This window comes from Neolamprologus brichardi, chromosome 2, assembly GCF_056152115.1.
Source record: "Neolamprologus brichardi isolate AB-2024 chromosome 2, ASM5615211v1, whole genome shotgun sequence".
NCBI lineage: Eukaryota > Metazoa > Chordata > Actinopteri > Cichliformes > Cichlidae > Neolamprologus > Neolamprologus brichardi.
In genome coordinates, this window is record NC_142105.1 from 33921524 (window position 1) to 33942493 (window position 20970).

General features: G+C 39.3%; 1 protein-coding gene across 5 annotated transcripts in view; it reads right to left on the bottom strand.

The window, feature by feature from the left end:
• enox2 (ecto-NOX disulfide-thiol exchanger 2) overlaps window positions 1-20970 on the bottom strand; it is a 199959-nt gene that overhangs the window by 148850 nt on the left and 30139 nt on the right. For 3 of the 5 annotated variants that reach the window (XM_087851780.1, XM_087851784.1, XM_087851781.1), the window contains exon 3: window positions 1694-1784. The exons of 1 other annotated variant lie outside the window; for it this stretch is intronic. In XM_087851780.1, coding sequence (XP_087707906.1) covers window positions 1694-1727 — 34 coding nt within the window. In that variant the 5' untranslated portion in view covers window positions 1728-1784. Of the gene's footprint in view, window positions 1-1693; window positions 1785-5968; window positions 6044-20970 lie in introns of those variants that run through there. One more of the 5 variants, XM_087851782.1, reaches the window with a different exon arrangement.

Here is a 20970-nt window from a genome sequence, read left to right on the forward strand (position 1 = left end):
GTTTATCAGTTTGTTATAGTGAACAGAAGCTTTTGTTTCTACAAGCAGTGCAGACAACGCACTCAGAAAAACACTTTCTATATATTCCCGGGTTGTTAAAATTGACTTTTCAGTTTTTCATCCCTTTCAAGTGAAGCAATGTGAAATTATCTCCAGCTGTATATTGGAAATGTTCTTTCCTTTGGACTGCCGTAGTTGTCTCTGCATAACAAGAAGCTACAAAATCAGTTCCTTGGTTTTCTGTTATTGTGAGCAAATTGAAAAATTGTACTTAAGCCAGATACATATTTACATAAGTACTCCAACTGAAGTAAGTTACTTTAAATAATTTAAATGCGACATTATGTTAAATTCGCAATTTTTACGGTTCACAAATACCAGTACATATCTGTGCCACTGTGCCGTGTTCAAATCACAGATGTGAGTTTGAATGAGGTTAATCAAAAGCCTTGGCACCAAGTCTGCACAAAAGAACCAAAGTGAAGTTATATATAACTTTGGTTATCTCTCTCTCTCTTTAGTATATATATATATATATATATATATATATATATATATATATTCAGTGTTGGGGAGTAACGGAATACATGTACCGCCGTTACGTATTTAAAATACAAAATATGAGTAACTGTATTCCATTACAGTTACCGTTTAAAAAGGTGGTATTTAGAATACAGTTACTTTGTTGAAATAAATGGATTACACGGCGGTACTTCCCTGTTTCATATTGCGGCGGGTCAGGACTGTTTGGGTTTTGTTTGACAGCTACGTTCTGTTGTTCCAGGCAGCGTTACGGTTGCCATGGTTACAGGGTGACGCTCTCTCTCTGCGTGTTTCCTGGGTGAGGGAGCGCCTGTTGTTGTTGTTGTGCTAAGCTAACAGGCAGAATGCTACAGGTGCTCTAAAGAATGTAGCATCATGGGCAGTGTAGTCCGTGCTGCAGGGAGAATGGACTGCCATACCCGTTATGTGTCTGTGAGCGAGGGAGGGAGAAAAAGGAAAAGTACGAGCTGTCATCGAGCAGAAACGGGAGCTGGAAGCATGTAAATATAATAATAACCACTGCAGCCAAGAAGAGAGCCTGACGAGCCCAGTTGTAAGTAAGCTATTAAGACTCGACTGTACACCGTGTTCGTGTTTTCCTCTGAAACAATAAGTTCCGTTGGAGCAGCCTTTCAACGCCTCTCTCTGTCTCTGCTAGCAAAGTTGACCCAGACAACAAAGTAAAGCTAGTTTTCAGCTACGAGCCGACACAGAACCCACCGTATTAGCCAGAGGTCCCTTTACTGCGGTTCGGAGCCGCGGACCTTCAGTAACAGTAATAAATCACAGCAATAGTACATTCATGTAGTTGTAAACAGCATGATAATATATTAAGTAATCCAAAGTATTCAGAATACGTTACTCTCATTGAGTAACGTAACGGAATACATTACAGAATACATTTTGGGGCATGTAATCTGTAATCTGTAATGGAATACATTTTAAAAGTAACCTTCCCAACACTGGATATACACACACACACTAAATATCAGTAGAAACATTTTTGTGAACACCAAAACTCAGCTTGCATCACGTTATTAATCTTGTCCCATAACTTTAAATACTGAACTCAGGAGCTCAGAAAGACAACACAGTAAAACTCTTATACATGTACGACCCACGGGCAGCAGCATCCACTCAGGCCTCTTACCTGCGACTCTACTTGATCTGTAGTCTTTGTACATTCTACAGGTGTAGCGTCGTCAGGTGTGACATCAGCTTCTCTGCTCTTGTAAGCGAATCTGTTTTGCAAAAGAAAACCAAGGTAAGAAAAGTCTGGTCAGCAGCCATTTGTTCCGTTCACAGAAGAGTTTTCTCCACCACAACTCCGCAACCCGACTTACTCATTCTGTAGTCGTTCAAGGACACCGACTGAGAGGAGCTTTTAGGAGGGGTCTAAAATAAAAAGGGTTTTGTCTTGAATAGAAAGAGAAGACAAACAGAGGAGACTGTAATTCATCCGCTTCTCCAAAAGGCACGACCTCCCTGCTTTGTGGAGCAGAAGCTCATCCGAGCCGTAGAGGGCCTCTGAGGCATGGGAGTGTCCCATTGACTGCACTATTAACACTCAAACTGAGAGGATCAGCGTAGAGGAAATACAAAACGCTGTACAGAGAGTTCTGTAATGCATTTCATTCCACCAAGAGAGACCCCGAGGGTGCCGTGATGACCAGAGTAATTGGCTTTCTCCACTATGATAATCTGCATCAGTCATGCCATGCCAACACACTCTCAGGCCACTGAGAAGGTCACAGCGATCCCAAACCTCGCTCCACACTGCTGAGCATCTGAATTCTTATAGAAAGACATTTATACTGCATTCATGTTACATTCAGGTCAAGGACTTTCAGTTAAAGTTCACTTTCAAATGTATCACAGTGCACAATACTCACAAGACAACACCAGTATGTGTAATTCTGCGATACACTTCAAGAGAAACACTTCATATGGAGTGTGTCTTTGTGAGTTTTATTACCATTATCTATTTTCCTCTATGGGTTTTTCACTCTTCGGTGAGCATTAGTTAAGTGCCATTAACTAAAAGTCATAAATATTGATTCTGGTTTAGAGTACCTATGTGTTTTAATAAAAAGATATTGACATTTGGCACCAGTGTGCTGATAATGGCACAGCAAAAGGAAGCAATACAGTACATTGCTTATCAATATTTTTCCCCCAACAACACTCTTTGTGTCCCTGCCCTGAAGCTTGGCTGTAGCCTCACTGGTATCATAACTGAAAAAATGAGCGTGAAGATTCAAAACGAGCACAGCTGGGACTGTCTTGCTTTTACAGCCAGAATCAAGTTTTCTTTCAAAAGACGGAAGTTTCTGGCAATTCCACGTTGGCTTCATTTGTCAGCTCTGGAGGCTGCTTCTCGCTTAATAGAGCTGCGCTACTGTGACAAGCCAAATGTACTTACTAACCCAATAGACTACAAATTACATGTAATAAAAAAATAACTCCAGACTTTCACATAGAGTGCACCACACGTAAAGAATAAGCTACCATCATATGACACGTTGCAGCTTTGGTAGGATTGAATGCATCGTGTATGTTATTGTCTTCCGTATGTCAGGCGCAGATTGTTTCGTTCACCAGTACAGCGGACTATTGGCACACATACAATGACATCTTTGCAAGCCACAATAAAAGTCTCTACAAACTGAATTAAATGTACAAACTGTGCCACACCAGCTACGCTTGGTGTGTCAGCGTTAAAGTAAACAACAATATCTGGAAATTATTCATGTTTAACAAATCCTCACCAAAGCAGCCTCCCTGTTTTGGTGAGATTTCGTTAAACACTGTAAGTCAATGTTAATGTAATAAACTTACTTAACTGAGACGCCACACATCACCTTATTGGTTGCTCTGTTTTTTAGCTCATACAAAGCAACAGAACTGTGAAGCTCCACTGTCACTATCAGCCTGCATTTGTTTTGAATACAGACAGCAGAACAGAAGTGTGGCGAGTTCAAAGCTCTTTCCCAGCTGAATTTGTATTTTTCTGCGATAAAACAAAATTCACTCATCAGCACGAAGAACTATTTATAAATATTTTGCTCCTTACTATTTTTTTATTATTTTATTTTATTTTATTTTATTATATTTTCTCGTCAAACACATTTTATTGCAATGTTGACCCTGTGCTAACTTGCATATGACAAATAAAACTGAAAACTGAACTGAATAACTCTGTTGACCGCCTATTATCTCAAGATTCACTGGAGAAAACCTGGTAAATATGATAACGTTAGCTAAATCCTGGGAGCACAGGATATAGTGAAGTTATGTTTATGAATGAGTGCACAATTGTTTCCTTTTCTTACAAGGTTTCAATATAGAAAATAATACAGTCTAGAGTTTAAAAATGCTTGGGGAATGAGGGAAAGAAAAATATAATAAAAACATAATAAAACATGTTCTGTGGGATCATGAATAGTTAAAAAAAGAGTATAAAATAAACAAAAAAGAAGTACAATAAAAAGACAAAAGCCCATCTTTTGCATCAACATAATTGACTTAAACACTAGAGGTGGGAATCACCATACATCCCACGATACGATATTATTGCAGTTTTTTAAAATATTTTGTGATATTCAGATTCTGTACATAAAGGTAAACTTTATCAATATTCATTTTCTCTAATATCAAAGTCTCACACTCAGTCTTTCTCTCATTTCAGTTTGATTGTTGACAAACTGAACGGTTTGTATTACAGTCTAGTCCAACTTAACTGAATCAACCATCTGGTACAATTATAGCTATTCTGAACTATGCAGTTTATGAAAACTATGCAGCCCCTTCAGCAACTGAAGAATTTGAAAGTAAATTAAAACAAAATATAATTTTACATTAAATAAAAAAGTTTTAAACTTAATTAAAATAAAACATGTCTTAAATTAAAATAAGTAAACTGTCATGTTTATTGCTGCCATAAACAAGTGAAACACATTTGGACAGTGAAGGAATGTCAGGATTCAGAAAAAGGATCAACATGCTCTGAAGTCAGAGCACAAAAACCTTTTTGTAACAAAATATCGATTTCTGCTGTCCCTGTATCCATACATTATTAGCAAACAAAATATCACCATGCTACACAGTATCCATTTTTTCCCCCACCCCTATTAAAAGTACAAACGCCTGGCTTGCAATGAAACGTTACTTAATAAATGAAAGTAAATTCAGGCTGTTAACCAGCAAAACAGGAAACATCACTGTGAAAAAAAAATAAAAAAATCATGCAACCTAAATTTGGTTCCTTTCATTTCCAAATGCAACCAAAAAGTTTTGCACATTAGAAGAAACCAAGAGACACGCAGTCCACTGTCAGCCAAACTAAGAGATCGGCTTATAAAAGAAAGTCAGGCAAATGAAAGCTACTGTAGTGGAGCTATTAATGCTTTCAGCTTGTTTTCATCCAGGCCGTGAGAGCCTGTCTGAGCGTGCAATCTTGGAAAAATGTGTCCATGCAGACATCTACTGTAGCAGGAAAGAACCACAAAGGCATTTGTGATCCGTGTGTTGGCAGATTTTGTCTGCAAGATGCACACAAAGACTTTAGTCAAGTTTGAGTATGAGTTTGGTCAGAAGCTTTCTCTGCACTGCAGCTGATCACACTGCAAGATGACTTAACATATGATTACACAGGAATGTAATTGTAAACACATCAGAGTGGCATTTGGACCTATAGGCGGTGTAATATATACGTATGATGAGAATCAGCAAAACCGCTGAAGATCTGAGCAAACCATTAACCACAATAACGGTAACCGCAACGCAAAATCAAGGCCAAGGAGAAAATGCACAATGAGGATGGAGAATTGGGTTAGCTGCTCTGTCAGCACAAGAATAACATTACCCCAGACTTACGAAGAATAATGACAGCTATTTTAATTTGGCAAAATAAGGGATTTCTTAATGTGTGGAGTTCCAACAAAAAGCTGTTTTTGAAGTCCTCCGTGGGGACCACAAACAAATGGCATTCATCATTCTTAAGGCACACACTTCCCCCTATCATATTTGTCATTATCAGCATTCATCACTTTCCACATACTTCATTCTATAGTACGCTGGCTTTAGATGCTATCTTGGGCAAATTTGCACGCTAATGATTATGAATGAAACACAGAAGCTAGAAGAAAGAAGTTTCACATTTGCAATATCTAACATTTTAAAAAAGATCCATAAAGTTTGCAATATTTAAACCTTAGAATAAACAAAAACTGGAAAGAAAGTGTTCTAAACACGGTTTGATGTGAACGGCTTTGCTGAGACACTGGACATTTCTGTACAGCAGAAAGGCAACATGAAAAAGTGTAGGAAGCAGTGCAGCACAAGCTGGTGAGTGTTTTCAAAATGCTGTTAAATTTGCTGCCTCGATGCATGTGTTTATGCTGCGTATGAATGGATTGTTACTCACAGTTAACCACAGGTAACTCCTTGACACATGTACGAGGCCACACACCCGTCTCTAGGAGGGATTAGAGAATCCCCTCCGTGAAAAACGAATAATCAGAGTCAACTGGCCCCCTATAGTGATGGAAAAGGAAGATACCCCATAATAGCCTCGATAGGTCTATTCATCTTTTTTCTGCACAACAGGGAAACAGCAGCCTGGAAATTCACAAACCAAATCGCCCTCTGAAACAATTCACAGCCTTTGATTAATCATACCAACTTCACAAGAACTGATCGGTACTTCGCAAGTAACTAAATCTTTTATTTCCTGTAGTTGTCCCTCAGCCTGTGTGCTTATCTCCGTAATAAAGCACCTCATCTCCCACAGAGGGCCAACAAAATAAAGGCTTGGATGATTTTACATTTGTCTGAAAATCATAGAAATATGTCCACAACACAGAATAACACGACCAAGCTACTAGATTTACTATGATGACATAAACACACAGAAATGGGTTGAAAATGTGCAGCTATTCGCTTGTGTATACGTTGTCTGCTGTAGTACTGATGTTTTGCACAGGAAATCAATTTTCCTTTCTTTTGTCTTGGTATGCCTCATTGGAGGAAAAAAACCCATCAATCCTTCAATTATTGGACAGCTTTTCTTGCATTTCTCTCTTTTATGACAACCAGTGCTAGTTGTGTCTAGAAATAGCATTTTAACCTGCGATGCATTATCCACACCGGCACAATGTAAGGTAACGACATGCCCATTTAAGATAATGTGGGCAACCTGATGGTGCATATCAAATGGACTGAAATGCCATTAGAACAGGGGGAGGTAACATATTTTGTTCCAAAGGGCCATACTGACTTACTACTACTAAAAGTAAGTGAACACTCACATATTAGATAAATGAACAATTAATTTATTTTATAAAAATGTCCTAATGCTATGTCAACACTTCATTTAGCTTAGTCTTGCAACCTGATACGCACTGGTCCTGAAAAAACTGAATGAATTGGAATGAAGTAAAACAGCAATAATAAAATCATTGTAATTATTCATGTCTATGTACCTGTACGCATGTTCATTATATACTAGTAATTAAGAAGGGCTATTTTATGAATTATGGTCTTTTTTATTCTAAAAGCAAGCATTTTTTCCAAGAAAAATATATCATTAAGTTGTCTTAATTTAGTTGTTACGGAGCCCCGCAGGGGACATGGGAGAAAAAAAATTAAGACGAACTTTTGCGAGATCTCGCAAAACTAACTCGGGATCTCGCAAAAGTTGAATTCCAACAATGGCGGCAGCTACTTAGTTGTAATATTACACTTTCTGGGTCACAAAATACACTTTTAAGATCTTTTGAGGCGTGAATGTAGTTGTGTAAACGTCAGATATCTGCTCAGTTTATCAAGACATCACATATTTGCAAAAGTGCTCCGACGTTTTCGGAGATCTGACACCCATTAGCTCAAAGCTAACGGAAGGTCGAGACCTACTACAGCCGGGAGGAACACCGCTTTCCCGGCACATCGTGCCTCGACCTCCCGGTCGGCTTCGAGCTGGCGGCCTCCGAAGAATGCGGCTAAAACTTTTGCGAGATCCCGAGTTTGTTTTGCGAGATCTCGCAAAAGTCCGTCTTAAATTTTTTTTTCTCCCATGTCCCCTGCGGGGCTCCGTACGTTGTGTAGCTCGGAGGGACACAAGCAACAAAAAAAATAAATTCAATAATTTATGTGTATGCTATGATGTAAATCTGAGGGTAAATTTTAATCACAGGCATCTAAGTTATTTAATCTAACATGCTTAAAATATCAACGATAAAACCACAGCTAACTTATGATCATATGAGGAAGAACTTGGTGATGGTATGAAGGAAGAAGTCCTTTTAAACAGGAAAAGAACTTCAAAAGAACCAAGCTTAGGGAAGGGCAGCTATCTTTTGATTGGTTGGTGGGCGAGGTGAAAGCGAAGGGAAAAGTGGAACCCAGGGGTTCTTCCTCTAAGGCAACAGTGTGCCGCTGTGCTGCATCATCAAACAAATATAGTGAATAAAATCCAGTGTCTGCTAAGCCGGGAATCTTCAAGAGCAGCTGGTTTCTAGACCTCTGTGGTCTGGTAGGATTGCAAAAGTTCATTTAAGTAGGGTGGCTCTTAAAAAGCTTTTTCACTGGACCCTTACTTTGACTGGACAAAAGGTAATGACATGCAGTACTGCCATAAAAAAGCATAGGGAGTAGAGAGGACATGAGAAATCATGGGGAGTCTCCAAGCAGATGTAGCCTATGGCAGGATAAATAAAGGTTGGTTCAAGGTCATCTGACACAGGTCTAATTACAAGACTGATTAAAAAGTAAAGTTTTAAGTCTTATCTTAAAAGTAGAGATGATGAACCCAAACGTGGAGGTGGTTCAACGCCAGAGGAGTCTGATATCTAAAGTCTCTGCCTCACTCTGAACTAGCACAAGTAAGCCTGAAGAAGCCACAAAACAGAGAACTAGTGATGTGCGAAACCACTGATTTGCTTTCCGATCCGATACCAAGTATAATTCAGGGTGGTATCGGCGATACTGATCCGATACGATACTTTGTACAAAAACTTTTTTTTTACTGTATCTTTTATTGTACCTCAAATTATAGCTTCATAGTGATTACAGGACGTCAGATTACTTGTTCTTATCACTTAATAATGCAGAATTATCATACAGAAAACTGAAGTTGTGTGCCATTTGAGCATGTTGTCTGCTTGCAGCACTAAAGGACTCCATGCCCTAGCAGCACATGTCCCTCTCCTCGTCTTCAGTTCACCTCAACATACGCTCGTCATATTCTGTGATATGATTTACTCTGAGGTGTTTGACGAGGTAAATGGTGTTGCCACAACACCTCACTTTCTTGCCACATGTATCACAAACCGCATCTTGGCTGTTTGTGGAGGTAAAATACGTCCGCACATTACTCCCAGCCATTGCTGTGAGTGCGCACGCCAAGGGGCTGCGACACATTTATACAGCCGTATTTTGCACATGACTATTAAAGGCGGAAGAGGAAGTAGTTCCTTCCAATGTAGACAATCCAAATGATATAGTTTCTTTCCACTCTGTTCCTGTTAATGATAAACTACAAATTTACCCTACATTACTAAAATATCGATATTTTAATGTGAGAATCGATTCTAGAACATAAATGATTGGTATCGGAGGAATCAATATTTCAGTATCGATCCGCACATCACTACAGAGAACTACCAGGGAATAAAGAAACAACTGGAGCACGTGTGGAAGTCCAAAGTGTTCGCAATGGAGCCGTAGGAGCTGTAACTCAGAAACTAGAAGAGTGTCCAGAATACACAGGAATTAAACACCAGTCAGTCCACACACAGGCTTAGAAAAGCTTTTCTAATTATACTATTAGGTGAGTAAATTCAGTCTGTAACAAATTCTCAGTGGTTTAAAGTGTCAGGTAATGTGTCCCTTGGGCCGGACAAAACTTAAGGAGTACGTTTAAATGCAATTCGGTGCCGTGCACCACAACCACCCATCACCTCAATAAAATGATAACACCAACAACTGGAAATGCTCCATAAACTTACAGCAGAGCTGTTTGATGGTATTTGCATCGTCTTACACAGTAAGTAGTTAATGAAGCAGCCTGTTTATGCAAAGACATATGCGGTTTTCTAATAGTCAACAGTAGATTCTTACTCATGGTTTCGACGGCTGATTTACAGTAATGACGAGGAAAATCTCGGCAGCTATCAAATGTGACTGCTGGGTTTGGGACAGAAAGCAATTCACTGCATAAAAGAACTGCCATGTGTAGTGATGTGGCTGCTCCAGTCATCCTTTCTACAGTCGCAGCGTGCGTACTCTAAAATCAATCTTATTTATATTTTTAACTACATAAAATAACAATAGCAGTTTATACTAAAGAATACAGCCACAAGTGTTCCCACGCCATTGCAAACAATCATGCAGTGCGCAGTATTTGTTTGTTAATGAGCCCCTGCTGGCACGCTGAAGAGATGACAGTCTGTCAAATCTTCCTACACACAGGGAAACAACATGTTGAAGAGACGGCACCACCGCTGTGCAGCAATATGTGAGCAAAAACAGCTAAACATACATTTTAAAAATGGATTCCCTGAAACATTACGGCACTCATCCGTGCCCTGTGGTTGCCCTTGCTGAAGATATGACTGTACATTTCGTTTGTCATCAATGTTTAATGATAATGGAGAAGCACCAAGTATGCACTACAGCCATCTTTATACACTTTCTAACATGTAATGGGATTTAAATAAAAAAAGAAGTTTAAAAATAATTTAAAACACTTAAGAAGTGCAAGACAGCCAGAGGAAGGAGAAAGGGAGGAAAGAGAGCAAAGTCAGGGTAACAAGACGACTGAGAGGACGTCCACTGTTCTCCACAATACGACGATCAAAGAGGGGAGACTGGCTAGAGGTGGGGGGGGCCTTTCGTCTTTTAGACGGGGCTGAGGCTGAAATCTTTGAAAGGGAGCAGGAAAAAAAATGCACAATGTTAACAGACAAAGCCAGAGGACGAACACAATGCAATTTTTCTGTTTCCCTGTAAGCGTCTCTTGTCTCTGTGTCTGTCTGCTGTGGTTTATGAGCAGAATGCAGAAGTTCCAACAAGACTCAATAGATATTTTTGATTGATTAATTTGGTAATTGTTTTCTCCAATTGCAATAAAACATTTTAGTTAATTAATTAATTTTTTCATAACTTTTTATCACTATATTCACTCAGTCATGAACCGACTGAAGTTTCAGCTCAGTCATATATTAAATGCACCCACAGTTAGGGATGGGTACCGGTATCCGGTGCCATGATGGCACCGGTTCTGACATAAATGTAGTAACCAGACCGAAAAGCAGCGCACATTTCAGTGCTTTATTTTCCTGAGCTGTGATACACTTTAGATTCTAGCCAATCATTTTACGTTTCCGAGGATAGTAGGCGGGTCCAGGTACGTACGTTCTTTTAGAGCAGAGCTACAGATTAAAAATGCCCAAGGCGAAGCGGTCAAAGTCTGGCTGTACTTCACAGCAAAAGATGCAAACTCAGCAGCTGCAACAAGTGCTTTAAGCTGATACTGTGATACTGTCAAAGGAGGTAACACCTCAAATCTGATGAAACACCTGGCGACGCATAGCGTTTTTTTTTTAAAAGCTGAGAAATGCGCCGTATTTGATAGCTTGCTGCGAGACCTCACACCGAGCACATCTACTGCGGGTGTGGTGCCTGTTATCGACCCGGAGTTAGCAACATCCCCCAAAAACCCGAAGAGGAGAGTCCTGGCCCCTAGCCCTGCCAGTGTAGCAGAAATGATGAGGATGATGATGCAGCAGCAGCCGTTCTTCTCTGCGTGAGGAGCTTAATGTTGTTCGTGTGTAATTTACGTTGAGTAGGCTAACCACGTTATTACATTAATGCATGTAAGGTGAACTAGCAAACACCATCATAGCTACATGCGGCTGTCTTCTTGTTTGATGGCAGATACTCCCTTCACCCTGGACAAAAAGGCTAAAATGACCAAAGAAAAAGTGGAAAACAGTTAAACATGAGAGGTTTTTGGACAAAGTTTGTGTTTTTTCCATTGTTTAAGCTGCTTCCAGCCAAGAGTGATACCATATATGCCCCATAGCTGCAGAAAAGGCTAACATTGTTATCTTTTTACAAAAAACACAGCTGAACATGAGAGGTTTTTGGACCAATTTTGTGTTCTTTATTCTTTAAGCACCGGTTTGAGCACCGTTTAAGCACCGGCACCGTTTCAAAAGTACCGGTTTGGCACCGGTATCAGATAAAACCTAAACGATACCCATCCCCACCCACAGTATACAAACATATAAGTGTAGAAAGAGGAGTAAAGAAACTAATGACACTTTCTCATAATTTGTAAACAAAGCTCTGGTCTCTGTGCCATAAAACTGCGTTAACTGACAGCTGTGCCGGTTGTTATGGGAAACAACCTCACTGACTGAACCGTTTCACTAAAGGCAGCCTTGGGAGAGACTTTCTCTCCATAATTTACGAGTGGGCTGGGAGCCAGCGAGCGTTATTTAACAACCATGGACACGTGCTGTCTTTGCATTCACGGCCAATGAGGAGGTTGGGGAAATCATTTTCTTCCAGCCGCACACAGAAATGGTGAGCCCAGGATATAATTTATTAGTGCCAAACAAAAAGCACCAGTTTATTTAAAAAGGGGGAAAATAATCAACTGGAGAGGTAGAGACAACTGTTTAGGTGGCTAAATTATTACTTTGTGGATTAGTTTCTCCTTTACAACCAACTCTGAATGATATCTGAAGTGTGTGCCATTAGTTTTATCATGGTAATTAAGGTATGACAAAGGGGAATTTTGTTAACAAAATTAAGTGTAAATGACTGAAACCAGACGTTGAAATAACGACGAGCAAAGCTGTGTTGTTTCTTTGTAATTACCGTTAGTCTCCGTTCTGTAGACGTGACGCTTTTATTGTTAAAAAAAGATCCTTACAACTATTTTTCAACTGGTGATTTATTTACTGCAGTTCATGCTATTGGTTACAAAAACACACAATTTAAAAGGCACAGTCAGTCATTTTTTAATGTTATTGAATAGGGAAAAAGTTGCACTCGTATAAATAAATATTTATTACTATAAATTTTCAACAAACTGATGCAGTATCATAAAGTTAAATATAATACATTATGACTACTACTAGAGAGCATACCAACAGAAAGGTTTACGGTATTCTTAATAACTAGTCTGTTGTATTGCGGTCAGAGATGAGCTTCACTGACTCTTAAACTTGTTTCTCCTCCTTTACAAGTACAGGTTCCTCCAGAGTAAACAGACGTGGACCTCTCACTCAGCATAATGACTGCATGCTGAGGTAAACAGCAGACTGACAGCCTACACTCACACAGATGAGTGCCAGCCACATTTAATGTGACACAGAAGTAAAAGCACAAAATACAACAAAATATTTCATTGACACAAAACCATTTTTTAAATTCTAGATTAAAAAAAAAAACACTGGTAAGTCATAGCTGATAGAGTGTACAGTCCAAATGTAACGTCTTCAATCTCTCTTGGCTGACCAAAATGTGTTTGTTCAACAGCGCCATAGCTGGACTGGTTTTTCGTTTTTATGGGCCGATGATTTTTATTTATTTATTTTTATAACAGTATAAACAATGAAAGGTGGTGGATTGGCCAGATGCTGGCAGATGTGTAAAAATAATTCAGTTGTTTGGTGGTGGCTGTGGCGGAGCTGCCACAGGAGGCCAGGTGGATGAGGGAAAGGGGAGGCAGGAGGAGAGAGCCGAGGCGGCCGCCGGTCCGAGTGTCGGGTGAACTGAACTTCAGGTAAGAAGTTATGACCTGCAGTGTCAGGGTCCTGGGTCTCCTGACCCAGCGTGTTTACTTCTTCGTGGTGAGTTATTCTATGGTTTCTAGTTTTGATCCCTTGCCCTTCATGTTTCTCTGTTCTGTGTATGTCTGTGTCTGCATGTTTGAGTTTTCTGTCACTCTGTATTGAGCATTATGTTCTCATGGTTGGTCTTTTGTTCCTCCCTCGAGTCTAGTTTCTTGTGTTCCAAGCTGAGTATTTCCCTCTGTGTATTTTGGTTCTTAGACCTCTGCCTTATGGTTGATGTCTCTGTTCTTAGTTGCTGTCTCCACTGTGCCAAGTTCGCGTCTCTGTGTCATACTTCCTGTTTTACTTTGAAGGTCCGTGTCTTATGTGAATGTGTCCTGCTTTGCTTGTCTCGTCAGTCCTGATGTCTCCCAGCTGTGCCCTCCTGTGTCTCATCCCCCTCGTTACTTCCCAGTGTATTTAAACCCTGTTTCTCTGAGTCAGTGTCGCGTCGTCCCTCATGCTGTGTGGGTCTCCCTGTGAGTTTAGTGTGGTATTCCCCAGTTTAATTTAGTTTACTTTGTATGCTCGTTTTTCTGCGACCAGCAAATAAAGCTGTGGTTTTGAGTTCATCCCTCGAGTCTGTGAGTCCTGCATTTTGAGTCCTCATCTCCTGCCTGCCACACGGCGATTCATGAGCTGCAGTCTATCTGGTCAGATATAAACCAAGTTTAGGTGGAGTTTATTTTCATTATGCTGACTTTTTACCGTCAGTTACAATAACTCGTACTGCGTGCTAGCATGACGGAGTTTCTATACAGCTGTTCGGTTGCTATGATGTTACTGATAGTGAACTTTATTTATTCATAAGGTTAGTTAGTAGAGTTGCCAACCGCCCCCTAAAAAATGGAATCGTCTGGTATTCAGAGAAAATATTACGCGTTTCGTATTGAGGTGAAAAGCAACAGTTTGTCCCGGACTTCAGCTACAATGGAAAAGACACAAAGCTGGAGTTATTCTGTCTTTACGCTGCAGCTGCTTCTTCTTCTCTCATTCAATCATGAAACTGATCAATGATCAGCTGATCAGCTTTTCTCTCTTATTGTTTATCGCCCACTTTGCGCCAGAAAGAGGAAACCAGCCGATGTCGCGCTAAACAGCAGCAACACGTTTAAGCTTGATCAGCTGTTGTTAGAATGTATTTAATATTAATTTCTAGTATCAGCTGATGTTTGCTGGAGCCACAGCTGTAAAGCTGCTGGTCATGATGTGGGTTTGGATATGTGGTGAGAGGGAAACATGAAGATGAAACCAGGAGATGTCCTTACTGAATCATCAGAGCTGAACAGGTGATGGAGAAACAGGTTTACCTTTTAGGTGACATGGATGAGTTGAAGTTATGAACTGTTTCTGAGAGACAAATAACACCAGGATCCTTTTTTAGGTAGCTGACAGCTGGTAACTGTGCAGGGGCGGGTCTAGCAAAGTGTTGCCAGGGGGGCAGGTAGGGCATTAACAGGGAGAGGGGGGCACAAAGAAATACTTTTCTTTCTTATTCTCATTTAAAATGTCTCACTTTTATTAAATAACTATCTGAATCTTACAACAAACATTTTTATCTGCTGTAAAATGTATAGAAATCATACAAATACCAACAAGACTGTACATCACTGTGACAACAGCGTTTGTTTTCATTCAAAGGCTTTATGATTTTTCCTATAATACCTGGGGGGCCGGTCTCCAGTCAAAATGCCCGGGCCGATTTTTTGTCCCAGTCCAGCCCTGAACAGCGCCCATGCACTTTAATAGGGAAAGGGGGGGAAAAGGGTAATCTAGAGGTGATTTTTCCATATTGTACCTCTAACTGAAAAACCTATGTAGCAGGATACTGGTGGAAAAGAGCAGAGGTTTTGATTCAACCAGCTCCAAGTAAATACCAGACAAAAAAAAAGCAGACTTGCATTTAAAAGGCTAGATGGTGCTCAGCTCTCCTTGTCACAAGCACTTAAATCAAGAAAGAAAGGCAGAAGGCAAGTTAAAGCATGTGTAACCAGGGGAAAGGGTGAGACAGGCAAAAACAGCAACACCAGGGATGTATCCTCATGTCTATAACTCATCATCTGAATGCCTCTGTTATAGGCCTCACAGCCATTATATAATAACCTCATCATTAGGAACAAAGCTTGTGAATGGTTAACAGCATCTGCTGAGAATGAAATTGTCAACAGAAATCTCTTCCTACAACAGAAAATTGGTTATCTAAAAGACTTTAAAACTAGAAAACGTTTGACAAACTCATCCGATAAACTGGAAATTCTTTTCGGCGGGAATGCCAACGACTGAAATGGTTTTAGGCGACAAAAACAGACGTATTACCCCGAGGAGGAAGCTGTTCGATATTACATTCTGTTAGCTCTGATATATTAATTGACATTAAAGTGTTATAAGACGAAAGACAGACATAATAATCCACCTCCTGAATTACTTTTCATGCAGTGGAAGCTCCGTGTGCACTGTGTAACTTTAACCAACGCCTGCATGCCAGAGCCAGCACTTTGACTGGGTTTACACCTGCTCCCTTTCTTCACAGTCTGAATTAAAATAAAGAATATAGAGATGAAAAACATTCATCTTTGTTTATACTGCAATTAGCAAAGATCCAAATTTGGTTCCCACTTGTAGCATTAAAACAATACTATCAGTTCCCCTAATATTACTTCTGAGAGGCATCCTCACTCAGCTAGTCCACTGTGTTCTCTAACCAGACCACAGCCTTTGGCTAAAAAGCTGGGTCTGTTCTGCTCCAAAATGCAGGCGCTTTTCCAACAGCTAATTACTTTGTCTCAACCCCAAAGCTGTCTCTGATAAGAGGTATGAGCTGCTTAGAACTAAAGGAAACTGAGCAGCATACTGGCACATTAAGTGAAGAGATGAAGAGAGCTGCCACTGGGACGATGGGTTACAATAATTAAGTATTTACATTTCAATTTATTTAAAATGAATCATTTACTTTTTTTAAATTAACCCTTAAAATGAGAAACAGCAGTTATAACATGCAAATATAATCCACACCTTAAGAAGTAAAGACCGACAAGTCATCCCAGCCGTCTCTGCCAATTAATCAAACAAATCGCCGATGCTCAACTCTGACAATTTTTAATATAATCTATAAAAAGATGGCTGCGAACTCGAGCAGAATCTGTAGGCAAGGAGAAACATCTCTAGTCTGCTTGTAGTCCAGATAATATTAACCAATAATGTATGAGCAAGCTCTGGCTTTGTGCATTGAAAACACTTTATGTTAAAAGCAAAAGAGGGATTACATGTTAGAAATAACCTGAACCATCAGCTAGAATCAGACTATACAAAGCATAAGAATAACTTTATACATAGTATACTTATAATTACATGCTATTCTGTGGTTTTGTGCCTTTTCTCCACATTAAAAGCCTCGACCAGGGTGTCCTCGTTTAACTCAGATTGTTTTTTCTTTTTTGTCATTAATTATATTTAGTAGTACATTTTCATGCTACAGTATTATTTAGGCTGTTTGTGGTTATTGCAAAAATGTAAGTTGACACAGTTAATCACAATGGTAATGTTTATATGTAAAGTAAAAGTGGGTCATTTTAGCCCACTGTTGAGTGGCTGGTAGGCAACGACTGTGGATATTAATAAGATTTTACTGTTGTAAACAGTTACAGGATGCTTTCATATAGTTGTTTAGGTCCATTAGCTCATTCCCAGGTGGTTACTATATCTGATATAGATAAGAACCTTTAGGGGCCTAAGATTTAGCTGCATGCCAAGTCTTTGGGGCGTTTGTGGTCAGGGAAACAAGCAACAGTCAGACAAGGAGTTTGTGTTATATTAAGATTCAAGATTACCAACCATCAGTGAGTAAGAACTTTCAATAATAGTGATCTCGGCGCCAACTACAGTAATTCTGCTTTCAGTCAGAGCCTTATAGGAGATTTTTCTCTGCATTCATTTAAACTTAATGCATAATATACTCTTATTTGATGATAACATATTTTGCTGACAATTATATTCAGGGCCAACATACTGCAGCTTCCCACAGATTTATTTATATAACCTAGAAAGGTAAAAACACTGCTTCTCCTAACTTGCAGTGCAAATTCTGGCTTTTTTTATTTCATTGCATATATGTTTGATAGTTTTATGTCTTTCTTTCTACACTGAAATCCACCAACTGAACTCCAGTGCCATTAAACAAAACGAGTGTTGATCCAGCTCATCATGTAACCATTCATGCAGTCTGGCACTCTGGACATATGAAGACTCAAAATTCAGACACATTGGTTCACCCATTATTTTTTCCAAGTTCAAATCTGGTGTATTACCATGAAACCAAGCTGACCTTGGACAATTCATTCAGGGATTTGGGTTGTTATAAAAGTAGTTAATGTAGCCTCCAACAGCGAGCCTCACGCAGAGATATGAAACGGGCTATGGAGGTCTGGTAAGCACATTTCTTTTTTACTCCACACCCAGAGTTTCTTTTTTTCTCTCTCTTATTTTCAGCCTGTAGACATAACCGACACTGCCTCAAGTGACATGACTTGAGGAAGCTTATCAGATTTAACGCAGCTCCCTATAGTGTTTTTCACATGCACAGCAGAACTCCTGCTTACAGGCTTTTCTGATCTCTGATGGAATCAAATATTTTCAAACCTGCTTGAAAGGTAAAATCAAGCTTGCAATCCTCTATCTTCTAAAGAGTCCAGGCAATAACATGCAACATCGATGCAATCAAACCTGCAACACTAAATGAAAACAGATAAACACTAGGCTTACCTTCTGCTGCTCGATTATACTCAGTGACTATGTGTCTCCACTGGTTCGTCTCTTTCTTTGGCCTGTTTTAATATGCAACGTCTGTTTCTACCACCAGGCTGAAGTCTTAAATTCACTTGTGAAAGAATAACAGCAAACACAATCGCTCAGCTCATCACCCACAGTTATGCTGTTGCCCTGATTGTTTTCTACCATGGTAGACTAAACAGAAAATACTCTATTGTCTCTCCTGATGCTCTTGTTCCTTATTCCCAGCATGATGCCAGATCAAGGCCGTCTTGGCTGTCATTGTGTAATTATAATAATAATAAAACATATGACGCCGCCACATGATTCAAGCTCATAATGAGGGCAGCTAAATTTCCCTGCTACCTGTTTGCTCAAACACTGAGCATATTGACACTCAGAAGACTGCTCATCTCCTTCTGGCCCAACTGACTGATGGATTTCCAAACTCTGCATCAGCCAAAGCTATTAAGTGGTCTGCTGGAGCGAAATGACTTTACTGTTCCCAGAGTGCAACATTAGGATCAGCAATTCCTGCCTGCTATTGTCTAGGGCCAATGTGACAGAGTTAATTTCTTGCCAGACAAGCACAAACATTTATGCTGACACGTACAATAAATAACAATAACAAAAAAAAGGAACGATCCAAATAGCTTTATTTTCTATTTTTGCTTTTAGCAAAGATTTGGGGAGAGTATAGAGATCCACGCCAAAAGATTTCCATGGAACGAAAGCAAGCTAATCATTTCTCTCTCTTTTAAAAAAATAAGCCACTGACAGCAGAATAAGCATAATATAATTAAAACGTTAACAATAGCTGGTAACAGATCACCCTTTTCCAGAATGTCATATAAGGTTTGCATTACGAAAAGAGTTTGTGACCAGTGAAAAAAACAGTTTGCAGGACATCTTAAACATGTTTTTTATATATTGTTAGGTTCAAATATTGAGGAGGGGTAGAGGAGGTAATCAACTTCCATAATAACAACACTGATCCGGCCGGGTGGAGTCAAACGATGATTTTAATGACACGCGTGGGCCAAAATACCAGCTACTGTGTGTGCAAACCTGGTAAAGACCTATAGTAAACGTTTGACCTCTGTTATTGCCAACAAAGGTTATGTTACAAAGTATTGAGTTGTATTTTTGTTATTGACAAAATACTTATTTTCCACCCTGATTTACGAATAAATTCTTTACAAATCCTACCATGTGAATTCATGGATTTTTTTTTCACATTCTGTCTCTCACAGTTGAAGTGTACCTCTGGTGCAAATTACTGACCTCTGTCATCATTTTAAGTGGGGGAACTTGCACAATCGGTGGCTGACTAAATACTTTTTTGCCCCACTGTATACCTTTCAGGGCTTAAATTTACTGACGCCCCTAAACGTCACTCTGATACAGTTCATACATAGGTTTCAAAACCACAATGACTTAAGACAGTTTAAAATAACATTGTCTCCGTCTCCACAGCAGATGCTTCCTGTCAACATTCTGACTTTCACTTCCCGTCTGGAAAACCAAACTGTTCCTCTTTTTGCAGAGACAATTTTAGAGTTACAAGCAAACATGATTAACCTCTCACCTATAAATGAGTCTATCTACTGTGTGTTTGTGTGTCATCATGAACTGCACTCAGTTTCAACTTGTAACCTTTTCCACCAGACAGAAGGCCAGCGCGTACACATTTCAGATTATAACAAGCATTCAAAAGCATTTAGATTATAGATTCAACTCAACAGTTTAACGTGGTTATAACTGCACCTGTAATAAAGGCTAATCGGATACCAATATGTTTAAACATCTGAATACAATATCAATACTGCAGATTGTATTATTAATGCAATGGTAATGATGATGATTATTAACAATAGCAGTAAAATAATTTCTAATCCGTCACAATATATTAACATGTCTACATCTTTTCACAAGAACTATAACACTGCAAAATGAAAAAAAATGTAATTAATGAAGGATGGCATGATCATTATCCCTCTACTCCAACTTTAAGTTTTGCTGCCACCATATTAAAAAAGAGAACATATATTTGTCGAACACTATCATTCATGAAAACTGAAGGACATTTGGTATTTTCTTTTTTATTGTTGCTTGATATTGAATTTTACCGCTCAACAGTTCATTGCCTTACTTTAAAAATCAAAAGCCAAAAAGAACATGTGACTCGTCTGGACTAGACAGGCGAAGACCAAGAAACTCACTTTAATACTGAAACACAGATATGTAGGGAAAATAAAATCTTTATTACTTTCTAAATTTCTAAAACCTGTGTCTATTAGTTTTGGATATTTCTACAGAAACTGTACCATGCCGTGGACATTAATGCACCATAATAGATTCTGGCTTTGAGTCCAACTTCTCTTTTCACCTGCATCAAATATGAAATTACTAAAGACAGGTTTCCAGTTTAACTCAATCCACTGTGAAAAATGTGGGCTCAAAGAAAGTGAGTCACTTTATATTCATAATGCATATGTTCTCTCTTTGTATAGAAGTGCTTTAACTTACATTTGTGGATACAGCAACGCACGGCTTTCAAAAACATTCCTGAGCCCGTGCAGTGATTTTCCCTACAGAATAGTGTCTGTTGTAAATGTAGAGCCGCCTGAGGGTTTGAAGATCACGGCCACTCAATATTGGTTTTCTGCCTTGTCTTCTTGTGTAACGTGATTTCTCCAGATTTTCTGAATTTTTGAATAAATGTGCTGTGGATGATGAAATCCCTAAATTCAAAGCAATTTTACATTGAAAAATGTTTAAATTGCAGTCGTTAACGGACAGGCGAGGCTTGCGAATC